The sequence below is a fragment of the Xenopus laevis genome, chromosome 6S (assembly GCF_017654675.1).
Source record: "Xenopus laevis strain J_2021 chromosome 6S, Xenopus_laevis_v10.1, whole genome shotgun sequence".
In the NCBI taxonomy this organism is placed as follows: domain Eukaryota; kingdom Metazoa; phylum Chordata; class Amphibia; order Anura; family Pipidae; genus Xenopus; species Xenopus laevis.
The window spans coordinates 5,726,674-5,749,008 of record NC_054382.1 but is presented as its reverse complement, the minus strand read 5'-3'; the positions used below and the strand labels follow the sequence as shown (position 1 = coordinate 5,749,008).

General features: G+C 43.6%; 1 protein-coding gene across 2 annotated transcripts; it reads left to right on the top strand.

The window, feature by feature from the left end:
• The first annotated feature begins 1,236 nt into the window (after positions 1–1,236).
• zbtb47.S (zinc finger and BTB domain containing 47 S homeolog) lies at positions 1,237–22,169 on the top strand. 2 transcript variants are annotated; one of them, XM_018268976.2, is made up of 6 exons: positions 1,237–1,512; positions 10,826–12,190; positions 14,649–14,796; positions 14,933–15,048; positions 16,371–16,524; positions 21,544–22,169. In XM_018268976.2, exons 1-6 carry the CDS (start codon positions 1,510–1,512, stop codon positions 21,948–21,950), a joined length of 2,193 nt encoding a protein of 730 aa, XP_018124465.1. In that variant the 5' UTR covers positions 1,237–1,509; the 3' UTR covers positions 21,951–22,169. The 2 variants fall into 2 exon arrangements, with proteins under 2 accessions (XP_018124465.1, XP_018124466.1); XM_018268977.2 differs by having other exon boundaries at positions 1,238–1,512; positions 16,371–16,515.
• The last annotated feature ends 166 nt before the right edge of the window (positions 22,170–22,335 follow it).

Below are 22,335 nucleotides of genomic sequence, written 5' to 3'. Positions count from 1 at the left end.
AAGGAGGGGGGAAATGACACTAGGGAAGGAGGGGGGATGAAATGACACTAGGGAGGAGGAAGAATAAAATGACACTAGGGAAGGAGGGGGGAAATGACATTAGGGAAGGAGGGGGGATGAAATGTCATTAGGAAGGAGGGGGATAAAATGACATTAGGGAAGGAGGGGGGAAATGACACTAGGGAAGGAGGGGGGATGAAATGACATTAGGAAGGAGGGGGATAAAATGACATTAGGGAAGGAGGGGAGATAACTGACACTTGGGAAGGAGGGGGGATGAAATGACACTAGAGAAGGAGGGGGGATGAAATGACACATGGGAAGGAGGGAGAATAAAATGACACTAGGGAAGGAGGCGGGAAATTACACTAGGGAAGGAGGGGGGATGAAATGACATTAGGGAAGGAGGGGGAAATGACACAGGAAGGAGGGGGGATGAAATGACATTAGGGAAGGAGGAGGGATAAAATGACATTAGGGAAGGAGGGGGAAATGACACTAGGGAAGGAGGGGGGATGAAATGACATTAGGGAAGGAGGAGGGATAAAATGACATTAGGGAAGGAGGGGGGATGAAATGACACTAGGGAAGGAGGGGGGAAATGACACTTGGGAAGGAGGGGGAATGAAATGACACTAGGGAAGGAGGGGGAATGAAATGACACTAGGGAAGGAGGGGGGATGAAATGACATTAGTGAAGGAGGGGAGGGAACTGACACTTGGGAAGGAGGAAATGATACTAGGAAAGGAGGGGGGATGAAATGACACTTGGAAAGGAAGGGGGAAATGACACTTGGGAAGGAGGGGGAAAATTACACTTGGAAGGAGAAGGGGGGATGACAAGGATGTCACACGTGATGGCGGGTGTTAAGGACAAAGGACGTCCCTCCTGCACTGTAACTTTGTTGGATCCACTTTTACACACTAGTGATGTCACTATTACACCAGTGATGTCACTATTACACAGACAGACACCAGTGAGCTCCCCGTTGAACACAGAGTCGCACATATGTCACTGGAGATTTCCCTGTGTCCCAGACTAGCGGTGTCACCCTAGGGCCAGTGCCCATACAATGTCTCTGTCTCTCTCTCACCCTCTCCTCCCCCCTCTCCTCCAACATTCCTGGCTCCGCCGCCGCACAACCCCAAACGCCTTGCCCCGCCCCTTCACTTTGTCCCTTTAAGGGGGGAGTGGTGGAAAGAGATATCCCAGGCGCCAGCCCCCACGTGATTCGTCGCAGCCAATGAGAGGCGGCCGCTAGCGAGCACACCCACAGAGCCTGAGAAGACTCCTCCCTCTCCGTCTCTTTCCCCCCCGGGCCGGGAATGGAACATGGCGCTGGCAGCAGCAGCAGTAGGAGGAGGATGCGGCGGAGGAGCGGAACATGTAGGACAATAAGAGGCAGCGGAGGGGGAGTAGCACAGTCGCTCCGTGTTCATGGAGAATAAAGGTCCGGTGGCGGCACCTGAGCATCAGGACTTCTCGCCTCCCCCCAGCACTGCAGCAAAATGGTACAGCCCCCCATCCCTCTCACCCCCTGCTTGTTGGCATGATCGGGCCTCCCAGTGCAGCCACTCAGGGACAATGGGCTGAAGCACAACAGTCTGACAGGGAATGCTGGGACTTGTACTTCAGTGGCGGCCTGGGCCTTCCCTTATTCCCTGTGTCACATTCTGACTGAACTGTGTCCTCTGTCTCCCCCATACTGATACTGGCTCTTGTCTGTCAATATACCTGGGCCCACGTGATCTGTGTGTCATATACCTGGGCCTGGGCAGTTCCATGTCTGTGCCAATAGCAGGGGAGTATGATGTCTGTCAGGCAGTGGTACCGTGAGACACAGACACTTGGTACAACCTATAGTTGTTGTCAGAGACAAGGGGGTGTGTGACTCACAGTAGGTTGTTATTGTGCATTAATACTCCTTCCCGTGTGTCTGTAGAGATGATGCCAGTGTAGGATTATGTCTCCAAGCAGAGTAACCTCTCCTGCCCTTTCCTTTGCACTGTGTAATTGTGGCGTCATATTGCTGTGCAGCAGCTCTGGGCATGTTTGTGTGAGAGGCTGGAGGGCCCCTTGTTCTGTATGTACATGAGGCTTGTGTCACTGGTGCTGCACATTTCCCTATAAATCATCCTGGTACCCGGGCACGGAGCTGCTGCTGTTCTACAAGTTCCCCGTCACGATTTGCATTGTGACGTCACTCATTCTGGGAAATCCAGGCTCCTTGTGTATGTGACATGTGTCTGTATCACTAGCAACATCATGAGTCCCGGGGCTAATGTCACTGCTTGTGAGGAGCCAATAATAATGGCCCTCCGGCTCTTTCTGTCTTCCTGAGGTGCAGCAATTAAAGGGACAGCACTTGCATCATAGAGAGGAGACTGGGAACTGCTTTCTTTGTGTTTCTATGTTTTATACCACTGCTGCCTGTAGTCACGGCTATTGTATGTACTTAAAGGGATAGTCATGGGAAAACGTGTTTTTTTAAGTTAATAGTGCTGCTCCAGCAGAATTCTGCACTGAAATCCATTTCTCCAAAGAGCAAACAGATTGTTTTATATTCAATTTTGAAAGCTGACATGGGGCTAGACATATTGTCAATTTCCCAGCTGCCCCTGGTCATGTGGCTTGGGCCAGCACTTTAGGATGGAACGGCTTTCTGGCAGGCTGCTGTTTTTCCTTCTCAATGTAACTGAATGTGTCTCAGTGGGACCTGGATTTTACTATTGAGTGTTGTTCTTAGATCTACCAGGCAGCTGTTATCTTGTGTTAGGGAGCTGTTATCTGGTTACCTTCCCATTGTTCTTTTGTTTGGCTTCTGGGGGGGGGGGGGCGTGATATCACTCCAACTTGCAGTACAGCAGTAAAAAGTGACTGAAGTTTATCAGAGCACAAGTCACATGACTGGGGGCAGCTGGGAAACTGACAATATGTCTAGCCCCATGTCAGATTTCAAAATTAAATATAAAAAAACCTGTTTGCTCTTTTGAGAAATGGATTTCAGTGCAGAATTCTGCGGGAGCAGCACTATTAACTGATTCATTTTGAAAAAAATGTTTTTTCCCATGACTGTATCCCTTTAATGGGGGAGCCTGTAGTCAGGGGTAATGTGGGTACGTAACCGGGAGTCAGTGTTTCAGTTCTGGGCCTATTAACTACATAGCAGGTGAGGCTGGAAAATGTCATTAAAGGGTTGTTTCACCTTTAAATTAACTTTTAGTATGTTATAGAATAGACAGTTCTTATCAACTTTTGAATTGGTCTTCAGTGTTTATTTTTTATACTTTTTTAGTTATTTGCCTTTTTCTTTGGATTCTTCTTAGATTTCAAATGGGGGTCACTGACCCCATCTAAAAACAAATGTTCTGTAAAGCTATAACTTTATTGTTATTGCTACTTTTTATTGCTCATGTTTCTATTCAGGCCTCTCCTATTCATATTCCAGTCTCTTATTCAAATCAGTGCATGGTTGCTAGGGGAATTTGGACCCTAGCAACCAGACGGCTGAAATTACAACCTGGAGAACTGCTGAATAGAAAGCTAAATAATTCAAAAACCACAAATAATAAAGAATGAAAACCAGTTGCAAATGGTCTCAGAATGTCCCTCTCTACGTCATACTAAAAATTAAATTGAAGGTGAACAACCCCTTTAAAGGTGTTTGTTCACCTTTAAATGAACTGTCTGTATGATGTAGAGAGGGATATTCTGAGACAATTTGCTGTTGGTTTTTATTTTTTATTATAGAAGTTTTTTGAGTTATTCAGCTTTTTATTCAGCAACTCTCTGGGTTTGCTATTTCAGCAGTCTAGTTGCTAGGGTCCAAATGACCCTAGCAACCATGTACTGATTTCAATAAGTGACTGGAATATGAATAGGAGATTGTCCAAAATAGCAATCGCAATACATTTGTAGCCTTACAGAGCATTTGTTTTTAGATGGGGTCAGTGACCCCCATTTAAAAGCTGGAAAGAGTCAGAAGAAGAAGGCAAATAATTTAAAACCTAATAAAAATAAATAATGAAGATCAATTGAAAAGTTTCTTAAAATTGACCATACTATAACATGCTAAAAGTTAACTCAAAGCTGAACCTCCCCTTTAAGTGAAACAGTTTGAAGGGGAAGTTCACCTTTAAAGTAACTTAACATGTATGGTGATATTCGGATAATTTTTTTAATTGGTTTTTATTATTTGAGTTTTTTTTTTAGTAATTTAGCTTTTTATTCAGCAGCTCTCTCCGTTGTATAAATTTCAGCAATATGGTTGCTAGGGTCAAAACTACCCTAGCAACCATGCATTGATTTGAATAAGAGACTGGAATATGAATAGGGGAGGGAATAAATGGAAAGATGAGTAATAAAAAGCAATAATAACAATAGATGTGTAGCCTTACAGAGCATTTGTTTTTAGATGGGGTCAGTGACCCCTCCCCGTTGGAAACCTGGAAAGACTCAGAAGAAGGCAAATCATTAAACTATATAAAAAAAAAAAAAGGAAAAATGAAGGCCAATTGAAAAGATGCATAAAATTAGCAAAGGGGAACCACCCCTATAATGCACCTGCATGCAATTAATGCTAAACTGGCGGTTTATTGTTATTCATACCCATTTCATTTAATATTGACGTGTCAAACGTTTCCACATGAAAGTATACTAAAGGGAAAGCTAACCCTAAAATGCATTATTAGTATGCTGTAGACAAGTGGAATTTAAGACAATCTGCATTTGGTCTTTATTTTTAGATTTCAATTTTTTTTTGTTGTAGCAGCTGCTAGTGTTGGGATTTTAACTCCCAGTCAAAATGCCAGATGAAATGCAGGGATCAGGATTTTCATTTGCAGGCCGAAAAGGTAGAGAATTATAAGCCTAGAAATCCGCAAACCAGAAAATATAAAGTAAAGACCAACTGAATAGTTGCTTTCAATGGGCACTAATTGTTTATTTAAAGGTAAAGTGGCCCTTAAAATAAAGTATTGTGGATGCTGGGTCCTTGCTCCTGCTTACCAAATGGGGGGTCGCTGACCTCAGCAGCCAATAAATGATTGCTCTGTGAGGCTGTTACGTTACTGTCACGCTATTGATCATCTTTCTATTTAGACTTCTCTGCTCCTGCTCTGATTGGTCGCTGAGATTCTAGCATATAACCGAACATTCTGTCCCAGTGGCTGCACAGATCCTGTCTGATCCCCATTGTAACCAGCAGTCATGTCCTGCTTTATGGCAGCTGAGATTCTAGCTCTCTGTATAACAGAACATTCTGTCCCAGTGGCTGCACAGATCCTATCTGATCCCCATTGTAAGCAGCAGTCCTGTCCTGCTTTATGGCAGCTGAGATTCTAGCTATCTGTATAATAGAGCATTCTGTCCCAGTGGCTGCACAGATCCTATTTGATCCCCATTGTAAGCAGCAGTCCTGCCCTGCTTTATGGCAGCTGAGATTCTAGCTATCTGTATAACAGAACATTCTGTCCCAGTGGCTGCACAGATCCTATCTGATCCCCATTGTAAGCAGCAGTCCTGTCCTGCTTTATGGCAGCTGAGATTCTAGCTATCTGTATAATAGAGCATTCTGTCCCAGTGGCTGCACAGATCCTATTTGATCCCCATTGTAAGCAGCAGTCCTGTCCTGCTTTATGGCAGCTGAGATTCTAGCTATCTGTATAACAGCTTTAAACCTTTCTAGCGCTGGGCTTATATATTTGCTGTATATTGTATGAGACATGGAGGGACACAGACAAACTGCATTGCAGGTATTTCATTGTATATTTACACTTATTTATGTATAAGCAGCAGATGGGAACATTCAGTGTGATGTTCGGGCTCCCTGGGGTCCTGTGATGATGAATTCAAGGTTGTTTATCTTTCCGCTCCTGAGAATTGGGGGAACGTTTGCCTTTTTGTCCCCCACCTTCCCAGGTTCAGTACGTCTGTAGCGTGTTTGAGCCGCCATACAATAAAGGGCACTGGAAGGATTCTTTATCCTCCTTTAGGGGACACAGGGAGGCTGACAGTGTTTTGTGCCTTTAATTGTACTTGTGTATGCGGATTTTCCTGGCCCTGGCAGAGCTTGCAATCTAATCTAAAGCTGGACCAGTGACCAATGTTGGGCAGTAATTGGGGCAGGGGGTAATTAGTGCTGGGCATTGTGCCACCTTCTTGTTTAAACCTGGTAATGTCATTATACAAATATATGTCGCTTATTTTGGGGTGAGTGGAGGCAGATGCTCCGGGTATTATCCACACCCCGATAACACTGAATGGCCGGACCTTTCCAGAAGTTGAAGCCATTCCCAAAGTGTTCCCATGCTGCGAAGGTCACTAGGACACTAGGACAACTTCACCCCTACACAGTTTTGCATAATTAAAAAAATAAAATTAATATAATCCCATTATTTAATAAATAGAATAACTCAATATAAATTAGGGATGCACCGGCCAAATCCTTCTGCCCGGCCCAACTGTATCTGAATTTGCATATGCAAATTAGGGGAGGGAAATCGCGTGACTTTTTGTCACAAAACAAGGAAGCAAAAAAAAATGTTACCCCCTTCCCACCCCTAATTTGCATATGCAAATTAGGATCTGGTTCGGTATTCGCACACCTCCCAACATTTTAGAAATAAAAGGAGGGACAAAAAAAGTTGCCACGTGTAGAGAGGAATTTTAAACCACGCCCATTTCTACAGCCACACCCCCTAATTACCATGTTTATTTTACAGAATTTGCCAGGTTATGAAAGTTTGAACATATTGCTGTGTTTTTTTTAAAGTTATTACAGTTTTACTAATGAAGGTAAATTGCCCTTTAAGTTGTGAGTCTAACTTCTCCCAAGAGACCTGTTATCTTATATTGTTACAATTACTTATTTGCTTATCTTAAAAAATTGTTACAAAATTATCTTATCTGCAGCTGTGGCTGTTCTGGGCTCTCTGCCAAAAGCCAATTAAGTTAGAAACTTTGTTTCTTTTTCTGGCTGTTCAGTGCAGAGAAAAAAACAGGAGTTTCCTGTACAAATGAGGGACAGTGGGTTGAGCTGTCAAAAGAGGGACTGTCCCTCTAAAAATAGGACAGTTGGGAAGTATGTTATTCGACCAAATCTTTTGTGAAGAATGCGGGGGTTCGGCCGAATCCAAAATAGTGGATTCGTAGCATCCCTAATATAAATTCATTCCTTCTTCTCATTGCATTTATAGTTATGCATCTCATTGCAAATGTCTCTTTCTGTTCTCTGTTTCTGACTCTTGAAGTCCTTTCGGCTTCCTGCTACATTGTACGGGGAGTCAGAACCAGCAGTGCAGAAAATACGAACCAGCCAGGCGGTGGCTGCTTTCAGCAGCAATCGCTTTACAGCCGTCCCTCTTCCTCCCACCATGTGTGTTCCCAAATGTGCAGAAATCTCAGTGACCCAAACTGACTCTTTCTGTGGAATTCCGCTGTTTATCTCCCTGCAGAGCAGCACAGCCGATTTCCTCTGGCCTATCACATGACTTGCAGTGCGTGTCCGTTATACAAAAAGTTCCGAATTACGGAAGGGCTGTCTCCAATTGACTCCATTACAGTAAAAAAAATCCAAATTTTTAAAAATGACTTCCTTTTTCTGTGTAATAATAAAACAGTAACTTGTACTTGATCCCAACTAAGATATAATTAATCCTTATTGGAGGCAAAACCAGCCTATTGGGTTTATGTAATGTTTATATGATTTTCTAGTAGGTTTGAAGATCCAAATTACAGAAAGATCCGTTATCTGGAAAACCCCATGTCCTGAGCATTCTGGATAACAGGTCCTATATTTATGTATAAAAGTTTACAGCCTTGGTTAAAGGGCAACTTAAGGGGATTTATTTAGTCCTGCATTGGGTCGGGTACTCGCGAGTTACCCACAAAAAAAAAAAGCTGGCACCCTGCGGAATGAAGGGAGGATTTTCTGCGGGTCTCATCTAAATTTCTTATCTTATGTACTATTGTCTATATTTTACTTTTTAACGTTTTATCAAACTTGTTTCTGTCCCCTCCCACTTTTGATGACATCACCAGTTTGCAGCAACATCACTGCCTGCTTGATGGTGGTCGGCGGTTGCGGGTCGGGTTGCAGATAAGGCAGACGCGGATCCGAGTCGGGTTGCGGATCAAAGTGGGAAAATATGTGGGTTGCAGGTCCGGGTCTTAGAAATTGGTTCTGCTCAGGACTCTAACATTGGGCATATGAAGTTGCTATAGATTAGGTATTATTATAATTAGGGATGGGCGAATTTGATCCGTTTCGTTTCGCCAAAAATTTGCCGCCGGCGAAAGTCGCTGACGCCCATTAAAATCGATGGGTGTCAAAAAAATTTTGTACATACATACAAGTCTATGGGCGTCATTTTTTTGGCGAAACAAGGCGAAAAAATTCGCCCATCCCTAATTATAATATATATATATATATATATATATATATATATATATATATATATATATATATATATATATATAAAATCAGAAGTCACAGGCGGATTCAGAGCTGATTATTGCACGCTTTGCTCTGGCTCTTTATAATATAATTAATAATGCATGCAAATTAAAGGGGAAGTAATGTCAGCTTACATACAGGAAGTGGACTCCTATGCAAGTAAAAACACACACAGTACAATAAGTGGGGCCCTGGCAAACACTGAATAACAAAGTTGGAAGCCTAAGCTTAAAAATCCCCTGTGCCCTTATCCATATTATCCATATTTGGCATTTGTACGTATGAGCAGGGGCAGGTATCATGTAGTAGTTAGTACCCGCCCCTGAGGAGCTTCACATTGTAAAAAGCTCAACTGTTTGGAGCCAATAGATAATGCAGGGGCCAATCACGTGGAATTGGTACCAGCGCAATATCCCGTAGTGACCGTTGCCCCGTGCAGTTAGTCTGGTGGAATTTTGGCTGATGCCATATAACCTATAGCGCCTTTGTGTTCCACCGGGAGGCAGAGACTCTGATTGCTAATGATCCCACTGCAACTTGACGGACAGATAAAATAATGGAAGTGTTTGGCTGAGCCGTGAATCATTGTGCTGATCCCGGCAGCTGATGATTGTTTGTCTTCTGACCTGCTGTCCCCGTCTCTGTACTCCTGTCATTAGAGCTGCTCCCAGTCTCTGTGTGACACTCTAATCTATACTGGACCTGATTGTCGCCTGATTGGACATTATCTATTCATCCAATTTGATTGTTCTGCCTGCAGAATATACTCTAGGGGTCAACTGGGGTGTAATTGCCCGACAATCCCCATTTCTCTTCCTCCTTGGTGGGTCACTTTGTACTGATCCAGTTTGATTGTTGTACCTGCAGAATAAACCCTGTATCCAGGACCTCTAGGGCCCCCAATTTCTCTCCCTCCTTGGTGGGTCAGTTTGTACTGATCCAGTTTGATTGTTGTACCTGCAGTATAAACCCTGTATCCAGGACCTCTAGGGCCCCCCATTTCTCTCCCTCCTTGGTGGGTCACTTTGTACTGATCCAGTTTGATTTTCCTAGGGCTGTCAGGGTCAACAGAAGTAGTATTGCCCGACTACCCCCAATTCTCTCTATGGGTGGCACAGAAGGGTGCTGATGCATGTGTGTCCCTCCTTAGAACTTGTTATAGGTGATCACCTTGGATGACCATGAAATTCTGGTGCCACGTGTTCTCGTATGGATCACAAGTAGTTTGCCAACCCAACTGGAAGATCCTTGATTCCCTTGCATCAGACTGGAGATGGCCAATTTGTACTTCCAGCAGGAGGACAATGGAACTGGGAATTGTGGCCACGTGGTCAACTGGAATAGGACTGCTAGCTAGGACTGCAATTGGACTAATTAAAATAAATGTATTTGCCTTTTAACTTGACCCGTTTTGACCTTTTCTGTCTTGGTATAATCAACGACACTGGCAGCGTAGCTTTAAACGAGTGGTTCACCTTTAATTTATATTTTAGTATGTTATAGAATGGCTGATTCTAAGCAAATTTTCAACTGGTCTTCTTTTTTATTTATTATATATTTTTTTAGCTTTCGAATGACCCCATCTAAAAACAAATTCTCTCTAAGGCTACATATGTATTCTTATTGCTACTTTTTATTACTCCTCTTTCTATTCATATTCCAGTCTTATTCAAATCAATGCATGGTTGCTAGGGGAATTTGGACTCTAGCAACCAGACTGCTGAAATTGCACACTGAGAGCTGCTAAATATGGTAGAACCCCCATTTTATGTTTTATGGGGTCCAGAAAAAAATGGTGTAAAATCAGGGCAATGTATTGTGTAAAATATATAGGTGGGACCACTAAAAAAACAATGTAAAATGAGGGGAAACCTAAAATCTGGGGTTGTAAGGTTCCACTGTAACCTAAAAACCGCAAATAATTAAAAATGAAAACCAACTAGAAATGGTCTCAGAATATCACTCTCTGCATCATATTAACAGTTGACTCAAAGGTGAACTACCCAAGCCGTGGTGGTGCTATTTACTGTGGTTCAGCCAGAGATGGACTGGGATTTGGGGCGGATCAGCAGGCATGTGAGATTTTTCCCTTTCTGTGCCTCCCTAGAAAAAATAAATCAAAATCCACAGCCGCCAGTTCCCCTGCCTGAGAGACTGGGAGCACCTTCTTTATCTGCCTCGTTCTCCGGCCCGCAATGGGCAAAGCAAGGGCTTGTGGGGCAAAAAAAATTCTTACTATTTACACTGGGGGGTACATGTTTACCATCGTATCATTACACTATTGTCAAGGAATTAATCTGTAAGTCATTTTGATAGGCTCCAAATAAGTATTAATTCCATGTTTTAATGACCTATTGTCTCTTCCACAGTTGATAGTTGAGAAGACAACAGACTACCCTTCCACGGAGTATTCTCTAGTGGAAGATGTGGCTCTCCACTTCACTTGTCTCATGGACAGACTCAACGAGCAGCGCCTGTTTCAGCCTGACCTCTGCGATGTGGACATTGTACTGGTTCAGCAAAAGAGCACGTTCCCTGCTCACAAAGGGGTCCTTGCTGCCTACAGTCAGTTCTTCCACTCCCTCTTCACCCAGAACAAGCAGCTCCAAAGAGTGGAACTGTCCTTGGAAGCCTTGACGTCTCGAGGCTTCCAGCAGATCCTCAACTTCATCTACACCTCCAAGCTGTTGGTCAACGGCTGCAATGTGCAGGATGTCCTCAATGCGGCGGCAGTTTTGCAGATGAATGAAATTGTCACATCTTGTCAGGAGCTGATCCACAACAGGTCTTTGAACCTGTCCTTGGCCAACGATATTCTAGATGCAGAGGGCACGAGGAATGATACTTCTGCTGTAATGCCACCACAGTTTTATCGGGAGATCAAGCAAGAGGTGGATGCACCTCAGACTAAAATTTATTCACGGGAAGGTAATGACCCTTACTCAGTCAGAGTAGAGGACAGTGTGACCAAAGGACATCTTCCCAACACGTCGTCACCAAAGCAGTATTTCAAAGACGAGGAAAGGAGTGGACAGAGGGTTTGTAAAATTGAAGGAGGAGACTCTGAAGAGGACGTTGAAAGCCAAGAGTCCTTCAACAGAGAGCAGATAATTGTAGAGGTCAATTTAAATAACCAGACACTAAATGTCTCCAAGGGGACAGAAGGAAAAGGATCCTCAGATCCAGTAACCATCCTAGATCGATCAGATGGGGATGACCGAGGCTCGGAAGAAGATGGAGATGATGAAAACGAGGAGGAGGAAGGTGGACTCGAAGAAGAGGATGATTTTTTAGACATGTTGGAGGATGAAGAAGATGAAGGCATGCAAAGTGATGAGGACAACGAGGAATCACGGGAGGAGGACAAGGACAACGATGAAACTGAGGAGATGACCAAGGATGAAAACTCTGCAGAGGAGGAAAGTCCGTCTCCGAGTGACGACAAGTCCACCAAGATGAATAAAGGAACTCGAAATCAGAGAGGAGCAGGAGGTAGTGGAAGGAGGAAAAAGAAAGGAGGACAGGATGGGGTGGGCCAAAAAGGCAAATTTGAAGAGAAGCAAAGCTTCCCATGTAAGAAGTGCCCTAGGGTGTTCAACAATAGGTGGTACCTGGAAAAGCACATGAACGTCACCCACAGTCGCATGAGGATCTGTGATAAATGTGGCAAACGATTCCTGCTGGAGAGTGAATTGATGCTGCATCACCAGACGGACTGTGAAAAGAACATTCAGGTAAGACCCTTGGGACCCATCACTACCCCTTATAATACATGAGTGATGTATACCCCTGTATAACTCAGCCTTCAGCCTTGTGCCTTTATATGGTCACAGAACAACCCCTCAGTGACTTCTAATATCCTTATCATTTACAGTAGGGGGTACATTATCCCTTATAATACATGAGTGATACTCAGAGTTCCCTGTATAACTCAGACTGCAGCCTTGTGCCTTTATATGGTCACAGAACAACCCCTCAGTGACTTCTAATATCCTTATCATTTACAGTAGGGGGTACATTATCCCTTATAATACATGAGTGATACTGTAAAATATTTTTGGGCTTAGTGGAAACAGGAGCTGTGATTTCGCCCGGCACCATAGCAACCAATCAGAAATGTGCTTCCATTATTGTGACAGCCGACTGGTAACAATAGATTCCTGGGAGCGGGTTTGACCTCCGTGCCTTGTATCCATGGCAACAAATGACAGATCAGGTGACAGCAGCAGCCCCTGTGAATGGCCGGCTTGTCGGGTCCTGTCTCATTAGGAGTCTCCGTGCCGCTGACCTTTTCTGCTCAGTTTCCCGTGTTGCTCAGGGATTATAGAGGGGCTGTCACTGAACTCCACGCAGATCATTTGTCTGGAGCTCCCGACTGACACTGTCATTGTAGCAAGGACTGAGCAATAAATACTTGTGTAACTGGGGCAGGGAATTCAGCGTGTGAGGGCTCAGCAAGGTATTTGTATCCATCGGCAGCGAATGGGCCCAAACTGTCCCTCCTCTAATTGCTGTCTGCTTGCACTTTATTGGTACTTTAAGCAACATTCAAGGCAGGAGAAGGGCTGGGTAGGTGGGTCACAATACATCAGATCCCACAGTCCAGATCCTTCTGTCCCCAGAGCCTGATGTTACCCCTGACTATAAAGAAGCCCATTTGGTTCAGACCCTCTGCCCCCAAAATGAGTATTAATTGTTAATGGACTTGCACAATTCAGCAGGAACAGCCCCCTAAGTTTGCTCATAGCCTGTACAGAGAGATCCCATAAAACTATGGCAGCATAGGTATTCCTCTGTACTAAGCACAATTCAGCAGGAACAGTCCCCTAAGTTTGCTCATAGTCTGTACAGAGAGATCCCATAAAACTATGGCAGCATAGGTATTCCTCTGTACTAAGCACAATTCAGCAGGAACAGTCCCCTAAGTTTGCTCATAGTCTGTACAGAGAGATCCCATAAAACTATGACAGCATAGGTATTCCCTGTACTAAGCACAATTCAGCAGAAACAGCCCCTAAGTTTGCTCATAGTCTGTACAGAGAGATCCCATAAAACTATGGCAGCATAGGTATTCCCTGTACTAAGCACAATTCAGCAGGAACAGCCCCTAAGTTTGTTCATAGTTTGTACAGAGAGATCCCATAAAACTATGGCAGCATAGGTATTCCCTGTACTAAGCACAATTCAGCAGGAACAGCCCCTAAGTTTGCTCATAGTCCGTACAGAGAGATCCCATAAAACTATGGCATCATAGGTATTCCTCTGTACTAAGCACAATTCAGCAGGAACAGCCCCTAAGTTTGCTCATAGTCTGTACAGAGAGATCCCATAAAACTATGGCAGCATAGGTATTCCCTGTACTAAGCACAATTCAGCAGGAACAGCCCCTAAGTTTGCTCATAGTCCGTACAGAGAGATCCCATAAAACTATGGCATCATAGGTATTCCCTGTACTAAGCACAATTCAGCAGGAACAGTCCCCTATATTTGCTCATAGTCTGTACAGAGAGATCCCATAAAACTATGGCAGCATAGGTATTCCCTGTACTAAGCACAATTCAGCAGGAACAGTCCCTAAGTTTGCTCATAGTCTGTACAGAGAGATCCCATAAAACTATGACAGCATAGGTATTCCCCTGTACTAAGCACAATTCAGCAGGAACAGCCCCTAAGTTTGCTCATAGTCTGTACAGAGAGATCCCATAAAACTATAGCATCATAGGTATTCCCTGTACTAAGCACAATTCAGCAGGAACAGGGAAGTGTGACATATTCAGACATGACCCCAGGGAAGAACCAGATCAGGAGAGGACTATAGTAACCTTTTAGCTCTAGTTGGCGTATCTGGGGTTATTACATACCAACAGTACATAGGGATCATTCCTACCCAGGGGTTTGTTTTGCTGTTCGTTATCCACTTTGCCAAGGTCATTCGCTGGGTCGTAGCAGTGACATTGAGCTGAACACACCAGACTCCCTGCCCATTAAGCAGAACCGGACTATGCTGGTGCATTTATACCATACGACAACCCACTGTAATTCTGCTGCAACTGTCACCTGTCCCTGTCACACATCTATATTTAACATTAATGCCACCTAGTGGTGGAGGAGGAAAGTTCAGCAATAAACTTGAAATCCGAAATGTGGCGCTGGTTCAGGTACTGACCAATCCCGTCTCTGCTTTCCTTTCAGTGCTTAACGTGCGGGAAGACCTTTAAGAAGCTGTGGTCTCTGCACGAGCACAACAAGATAGTGCACGGCTATGCGGAGAAGAAGTTCTCCTGTGACATCTGCGAGAAGAAATTCTACACCATGGCCCACGTCCGAAAACATCTCGTCGGTGAGTGGCTTGTGCTAAATTGTTTCAGGAGTCAGAACAGCAGTTCAGAGAATATAAACAGAGAAGATCGATACTGCTTTCAGCATTTAGATTCTGAAAGTAAGAGGGTAATTGTGTTTCTCTTGTGCCCCGGCAGCGCACACTAAGGATATGCCTTTCACCTGCGAGACCTGCGGCAAGTCGTTCAAGCGCAGCATGTCCCTCAAGGTCCACTCCCTCCAGCACTCCGGGGAGAAACCCTTCAAATGTGAGGTGAGATCCTTAGGCCTTTGCTTTTTCAGCTACTCACCCAGAAGTTACCCTTTAAAGCTGGGATCCCCAACCTTTTGAACCAGTGAGCAACATTAGTAAAAGGAGTTGGGGAGCAACACTAGTTTGAAAAATGTTCTTGGGATGCCAAATAAGGGCTGTGATTGGCCATTTGGTAGCCCCTATGTTGACTGTCAGCCTCCATGAGGCTCTGTTTGACGGTACATGTGTTTTTTATGTAGGGATGCACCGAATTCACCTTCGCGAAAGATTCGGCTGAATTCCGAAACAAACCTGAATCCTAATTTTCATATGCAAAATAGGGGTGGGAAGGGGCAAAGATTTTTTACTTTCTTGTTTTGTGACAAAAAGTTACGCAGTTTCCCTCCCCACCCCTAATTTGCATATGAAAATTAAAATTCGGATTCGGTTCAGCCGGGCAGAAGGATTCTGCTGAATCCGAATCCTACTGAAAAAGGCCGAATCCGGAACCGAATCTTGGATTCGGTGCATCCCTACTTTTATGCAACAAAAACTTGCCTCCAAATTAGTAATTCAAAAATAAGCACTTGGTGTGAGGCCACTGGGAGCAACATCCAAGGGGTTAGAGGGCAACATGTTACTCACAAGCTACTGGTTGGGGATCACTGCTTTAAAGGATAAGTAAACCTTTAAAATAAGTGAATGTAAAATTAATGAGGACTTTTGTAATTTACATTCATTATTTATTTATTTATTTTTAAATCCAAGATATTAAAGGATACATGTACTGTTAATATGAATGAATTTTGTTACAACAGCGCCACCTGCTGGTCAGTTTCCCACCAGTCTGACCACCAAGTAGTCAAGGAAGAAGTTGTCAGGAGAAAGAAAGAGGCTGCTCTGTTGTTCTTCTGCTTAGGAAAGATTTGAGAGAGGTTTCTAATTGTTTTCCTAAGCAGAAGAACATCAGCCTCTTTCTTTCTCCTGACAACTTCCTTGACTACTTGGTGGTCAGACTGGTGGGAAAATGACCAGCAGGTGGCGCTGTTGTAACAAAATTCATTAATTTTATCAGTACATGTATCCTTTAATATCTTGGAATTAAAAATAAATAAATAATGAATGTACATTGCAAAAGCGCTTAGAATAACCCCCTCATCAATTTTACATTCACTTTTATTAAAGGTTTACTTATCCTTTAATCTTTCATTACCATACAGCAGTGTGAAGAGTCATGCTTATGGTTGCCAGTTGGCATGGCGGAGAATACAGCCATTTCTTCTTCTCCCTGCCCAAAAGTTCTCCAGTGTGAGCCAAAGCCTTGTCCTTGTCCCTCCCCGCAGAACTGCCACGAGCGATTCCAGTACAAGTATCAGCTGCGCTCCCACATGAGCATCCACATCGGCCACAAGCAGTTCATGTGTCAGTGGTGCGGCAAGGACTTCAACATGAAGCAGTATTTTGACGAACACATGAAGACCCATACCGGTAAGGAAAGTAAGGACAATCATTTAATATTGTTTATACCCCAAACCAGCTCCACCCCCAAAGCGGCTTTTCTCACCCTATCACTTCCCCCACATTGCCTGTAGCTGGCGCATTTCGTGTCCACGTATCATTTCTCCACTCCCTTACAGGATAAGTAAACCTTCGAAATAAGTGAGTGTAAAATTAATGAGGGGGTTATTCTAAGCACTATTGCAATGTACATTCATTATTTATTTTTAATTTCAGGATATTAAAGGACCAGTAACATCAAAACATTTTTTTTTAAAAAATTCGTTAGTATGCATTGAAAAAATAAAAACACCAAGACAAATTAAACTTTAAAATCACAAAGCCTTTATTAAGAAATAACTTACCGAAACTCCCGTTTGCGCTCCTCTTCAGAAAAGGCGAACTCGATCCATCGTGCAGCACTCGATTACTTCTCCCTGACTATCTCATATAAGGAAGGCAGGGAGGAGAAATTGAGCGCCGCACGATGGACCGCCCAATCGCTGAAGATTATCGCAAGCGGAGTTTCAGTAAGTTATTTCTTAATAAAGGCGTATTAGTTCTTTACGGACTACATGTACTGTTAATTTGAATGAGTTTTATTACAACAGCGCCAGCTGCTGGTCATTTTCTGACCAGTCTGACCACCAAGTAGTCAAGGAAGTTGTCAGGAGAAAGAACGAGGCTGATGTTCTTCTGCTTAGGAAAACAATTTAGAAACCTTTCTCAAATCTTTCCTAAGCAGAAGAACATCAGAGCAGCCTCTTTCTTTCTCCTGACAACTTCCTTGACTACTTGCTGGTCAGACTGGTCAGAAAATGACCAGCAGGTGGCGCTGTTGTAACAAAATTCATTCATATAACAGTACAATAGTTATGTGCAGGTCGGGATTTCCCTGACCCTAACTCGCCCTCCCTTAGCCTGTGCCGGCCCACATCCACACTTCCAGGTTGCTCCTATAGATCCGCCCCGCCGATGATGTCACAAAAGAGGCGGGGCGAGCAGGCGCAGCGTTTATAAAAGACGAACCCAGAAGTCGGAAGTCGGCATTTGACGGTGGCTGGCGGGGAGAGCAGGAGAAGAGCTTAACCCTCACCTGTCTACCACCCGCGAAGATGCGTGCAAGGTCCCGCGTATAAACCCGCCGGTCCCACGGGTATCAGGCTGGCCCGCACATCACTGCAATACATGTATCCTTTAATATCTTGTAATTAAGATTTCAATGAGGGAATGTAATAAACTGAAAAAAAATATTCGCAATGCGAAAAGTCATGCCTCTGTGCGAACAAATTTGCCTTTGCGCGAATTTAATATCGCTTTTGTGAACCCGGAAACTGTTTAGCGACCACTTTCGACAGTGGAAAAAGGTTTGCGGATTTTATAGTTTGCACAAGCGCACAGTGAATGGAATGAAAAGTCCTACTGAAAAAGTCGTTGCGTTTGCTCCAAAAAATTACGACACCTTCGGGCACTTCTTAAAAGTGGGCAATGCGCAATTAAAATTCACAATGTAATAACAGTACAAACGAGAATAAAACGTCTCATTTCGCAATGTAATACTCTTCCTTAATCAAATTTTTTTGCTCTTTGTGACTCTTATTACTTTCCCCCCAGAAGCGCTTAGAATGGCCCCTTCATCAATTTTCCATTCACTTATTTCGAATGGTTTATTTATCGCTATTAACAGGCCAGTCTCACCTGGAAAGTCATGTTTAACCATCCATTTACCTCTGATTCTCTGTACTTCCCCCTTATTGGGCTGCTCTCTTTCCTTTGGTCAGCTTTGACCTCTAGAGTCAGGGTCGGACTGGCCCGACAGGACACCGGGAAAAAACTTGGTGGACCTTGACCCTCATGGGCCACCGCTGGGCCAGACCCCCTCTCCCAAGCGTCACAGTAGGGGGGCGGCCCTGGACAGCAGTCCCAGTGGGCCCCGGGCCCCCCAGTCCGACCCTGTCTACAGTGGGTTTACTTTGCTTCCTCCTAAATGTAGCGATAACCACATCCAACCCAAGCCCTTGTTCTTGGGAAAGAGAGCAGCCCAGGATCAAAAAGTACAACAAAGATCTGCTTATAATAATTACCAAGGGTTCCTAGTGTACAGGTATGGAATCTGTTATCCAGAATGCTCCAGAGCTGCGGTTTTAGAGATAACGGACTGTAATTTTAAGTCTACTAGAAAATCATATAAACATTAAATAAACCCAATAGGCTGGTTTTGCCTCCAATAAGGATTACTTATATCTTAGTTGGGATAAAGTACAAGTTACTCTTTTAATATTACACAGAAATTATTTTTAAAAATTTGGATTATATGGATAAAATGGCGTCTATGGGAGACAGGCATTCAGTAATTCGGAACTTTCTCGATAACGGGTCCCGTACCTGTATTAACCCTTAAAATCCCTTGTAACATAGAGGCCCTTATGAACTAGTTCTACTTAAAGTCTAACATCTTGTGGGACGCCATTGCCTTTCCACCAATCATTTTCCTGGCCTGGTATCCTAAAGTTCTCCCTTTCCCGAATGAGGGTGTCGGTGCAACAGTAATAAGGGGGGGCTCGCTTGTGCACTTAGTACTGATATATACATAAACCATAGTGATCTCTCATCTGTGTGCTCAACCCACGAGCAGCCATAGTAATAGAGGCGGGGTTCCTATAGTAAACTCTTCCTTTCTTTCTCTTAAACATTTTTATACATATACATTATATATACATATACATTTACAGCTGTGTTCAGAATAATAATAATAATGTGACATCACTAACCTGATCAAATTCTATTTCTACGTGGCACATAATTTACTAGTGGGTGTAATAGAGTAATAGAAACCCAACAGACCCAACTGTCATGTCATGTTTACTGATTCTGTGTCATTAAATAATACCAGCGTTCCACATAATAATAGCTTGTTCCAAATAATAGCAGTGTGGGGTTTAATTAGTGCGCTCATTAATTCTGGGAATAAACAGGAGCCAATTCGGGCCCTTATTTAAAGAAGGAAGGAGCAAACGTTGTGCTGCTGGTTATAGCGCATTTCTCTCTGAAACAGCCGACTTTGATTAAAAAGTTGGTTGGAGAGGGGAAAACATATAAAGAAATGCAGAAAATGAGAGGCTAAACTGATCTCAAATGCTTTAAAATGGCACTAAAACCTGAAAGACGTGGAAGAAAAGGCAAAAGGACCATATGAATGGACAGAAGAATATCCAAAATGGCAAAGACTCAGCCAATGATCAGCTCTGGGAAGAGGAAAGAAGGAGTAAAGTTCCCTGTGATACTGTTACAATTACAAGTGACTGTGAAGCCCCCGCAAAGTCCCATCGTTGGAAAAAAGACGTGCTGAAGAGCTTACAATTTGCCAGAGAACACATTGACTGGCCTAAAGAGAAATGGAGCAACATTTTGTGGACTGATGAAAGTAAGATTGTTCTTTTTGGGTCTAGGGGCCACAGACAGTTTATCAGACGAGCCCCAAATACTGAATTGAAGCCCCAAAACAGAGTGAAGCGGGGGGGGGGCACAAGCATCATGATTTGGGGATGTTTCTCAGACTGTGGTGTTGGGCCTATTTATCTCATACCAGGGATCATGGATCAGTTTCAATACATTAAATACTTCAAGAGCTCATGTTGCCTTATGCCCAAGAGGAAATGGGGGTTTCAACAAGGCAACGACCCCAAACTCACCAGTAACTGGGCAACATCTTGGTTCCACACCAACAAGATTGACCTTATTTAGGGGTTCAATCCCCGGGACTTTTATCCAATAGAAAACTTGTGGGGTGACCTCAAAAATGGTGTCTGTGAGGCAAAAGCAAGAAATGCAGGAGAATTGTGGAACAGGTTGTTGGAAGTTGGTGGAGTCCATGTAACACAGATGTGCAGCACAGAAACACTGCGTCTACAGCTATGGGATCCGTTATCCGTTATCTGGAAACCCGCTAGCCCGAAAGCTCTGAGTTATGGAAACACCATCCCCCATACACTCCATTTTTTCCAAATAATTCAAATTTTTAAAGATCATTTCGTTTTTTCTCTAATATAAAACAGTCGCTTGTACTTGATCCCAACTAAGATATAATTAATCCTTATTGGAGGCAAAACAAGCCTATTGGGTTTATTTAATGTTTACATGATTTTCAAGATCCAAATTATGGAAAGATCCACTATCTAAAAAACCCCAGGTCCTGAGCATTCTGGGTATGGAAATAAAAGTTTTTATAAGGGTTTTGAGTTTTATTCATTTTTTTAAACACACTGCTATTATTCTGAACACAGCTGTATAGATTTGTTTATGCCTCAGCCCCAGCTCTCATGGCTTCCTTAAAGGATAAGTAAACCTTTAAAATAAGTGAATGTAAAAGTGATGAGGGGGGCTATTCTAAGCACTTTTGCAAAGTACATTCATTATTTATTTATTTATTTTTAATCCAAGATATTAAAGGATACATGTACTGTTAATATGAATGAATTTTTCTACAACAGCGCCACTTGCTGGTCAGTATCCCACCAGTCTGAACAGCAAGTAGTCAAGGAAGAAGTTGTCAGGAGAAAGAAAGAGGCTGCTCTGATGTTCTTCTGCTTAGGAAAGATGTGAGAAAGGTTTCTAATTGTTTTCCTAAGCAGAAGAACATCAGAGCAGCCTCTTTCTTTCTCCTGACAACTTCCTTGACTACTTGGTGGTCAGACTGGTGGGAAACTGACCAGCAGGTGGCGCTGTTGTAACAAAATTCATTCATATTAACAGCACATGTATCCCTTAATATCTTGGAATTAAAAATAAATAAATAATGAATAAACATTGCAAAAGTGCTTAGAATAGCCCCCTCATCAATTTTTCATTCCCTTATTTTTAAGGTTTACGTATCCTTTAAGGAAGATGTCATGATACCCCTTAGATTTCCCAGGAACCCACAGACTGACTGGGCTGGGGGCTGATCTATCTGAGCAGGGATGTGCACGTCTCGCCAGTGACTGGTCTCTGCCCCATCCCTATTCTTTTCTGTTCTTGCAGGAGAGAAACCGTTCATCTGCGAGATCTGCGGCAAGAGTTTCACCAGCCGACCCAACATGAAGCGGCACCGTCGGACGCACACAGGAGAGAAGCCCTACCCCTGCAACGTGTGCGGCCAACGCTTCCGTTTCTCCAACATGCTGAAAGCTCACAGGGAAAAGTGCTTCCAGGGTGGAAATCCTCTGACTCCTGGCAGTCCGGGCACGGCCGCCAGCCTCTCCGCCTCATCCCAGAGCGGCAATTCCCCCGGCCAGAACAGCCCTGGTCTCTCCCCTACCCTCCAACAGCACTCTATGGGTTTGCCGCTTCTCCACTCGCTGGCCCACAGCATGCCTCCTTCTTCCCACCACCTTCCTCCGCCTCCGCCACTCTTTCCTGCAGGACGGGTCAACACCAACAACAACTAAAGTCCAACCTAAGACATTTAAGTTCCCCTCGGTACAACTCTGTGAAATGGTTGTCTATGACTTGACTTCCCTTCCTTTGGATCCGGCCTCCACGTGTAGATGGGGGTGTAAGGGAGGGAGAAACCATCTTTTGTCCTTTAAAGGATATGTAAACCTTTAAAACAAATGAATATAAAATTGATGATGATGCTATTATAAGCACTTTTGCAATGTACATTCATTATTTATTTTTAATCCCAAGATATTAAGGGAAACGTACTGTTAATATGAATGAATTTTGTTACAACAGCGCCACCTGCTGGTCAGTTTCCCACCAGTCTGACCACCAAGTAGTCAAGGAAGTTGTCAGGAGAATGAAAGAGGCTGCTCTGATGTTCTTCTGCTT

Excerpts from the sequence above, each read along its gene's own strand:
- zbtb47.S (XM_018268976.2), top strand. Across the intron at positions 12,191-14,648 it reads ACTGTGAAAAGAACATTCAG|TGCTTAACGTGCGGGAAGAC; the intron begins GTAAGACCCTTG and ends CTTTCCTTTCAG. Across the intron at positions 16,525-21,543 it reads GACCCATACCGGTAAGGAAA|GAGAGAAACCGTTCATCTGC; the intron begins GTAAGGACAATC and ends CTGTTCTTGCAG.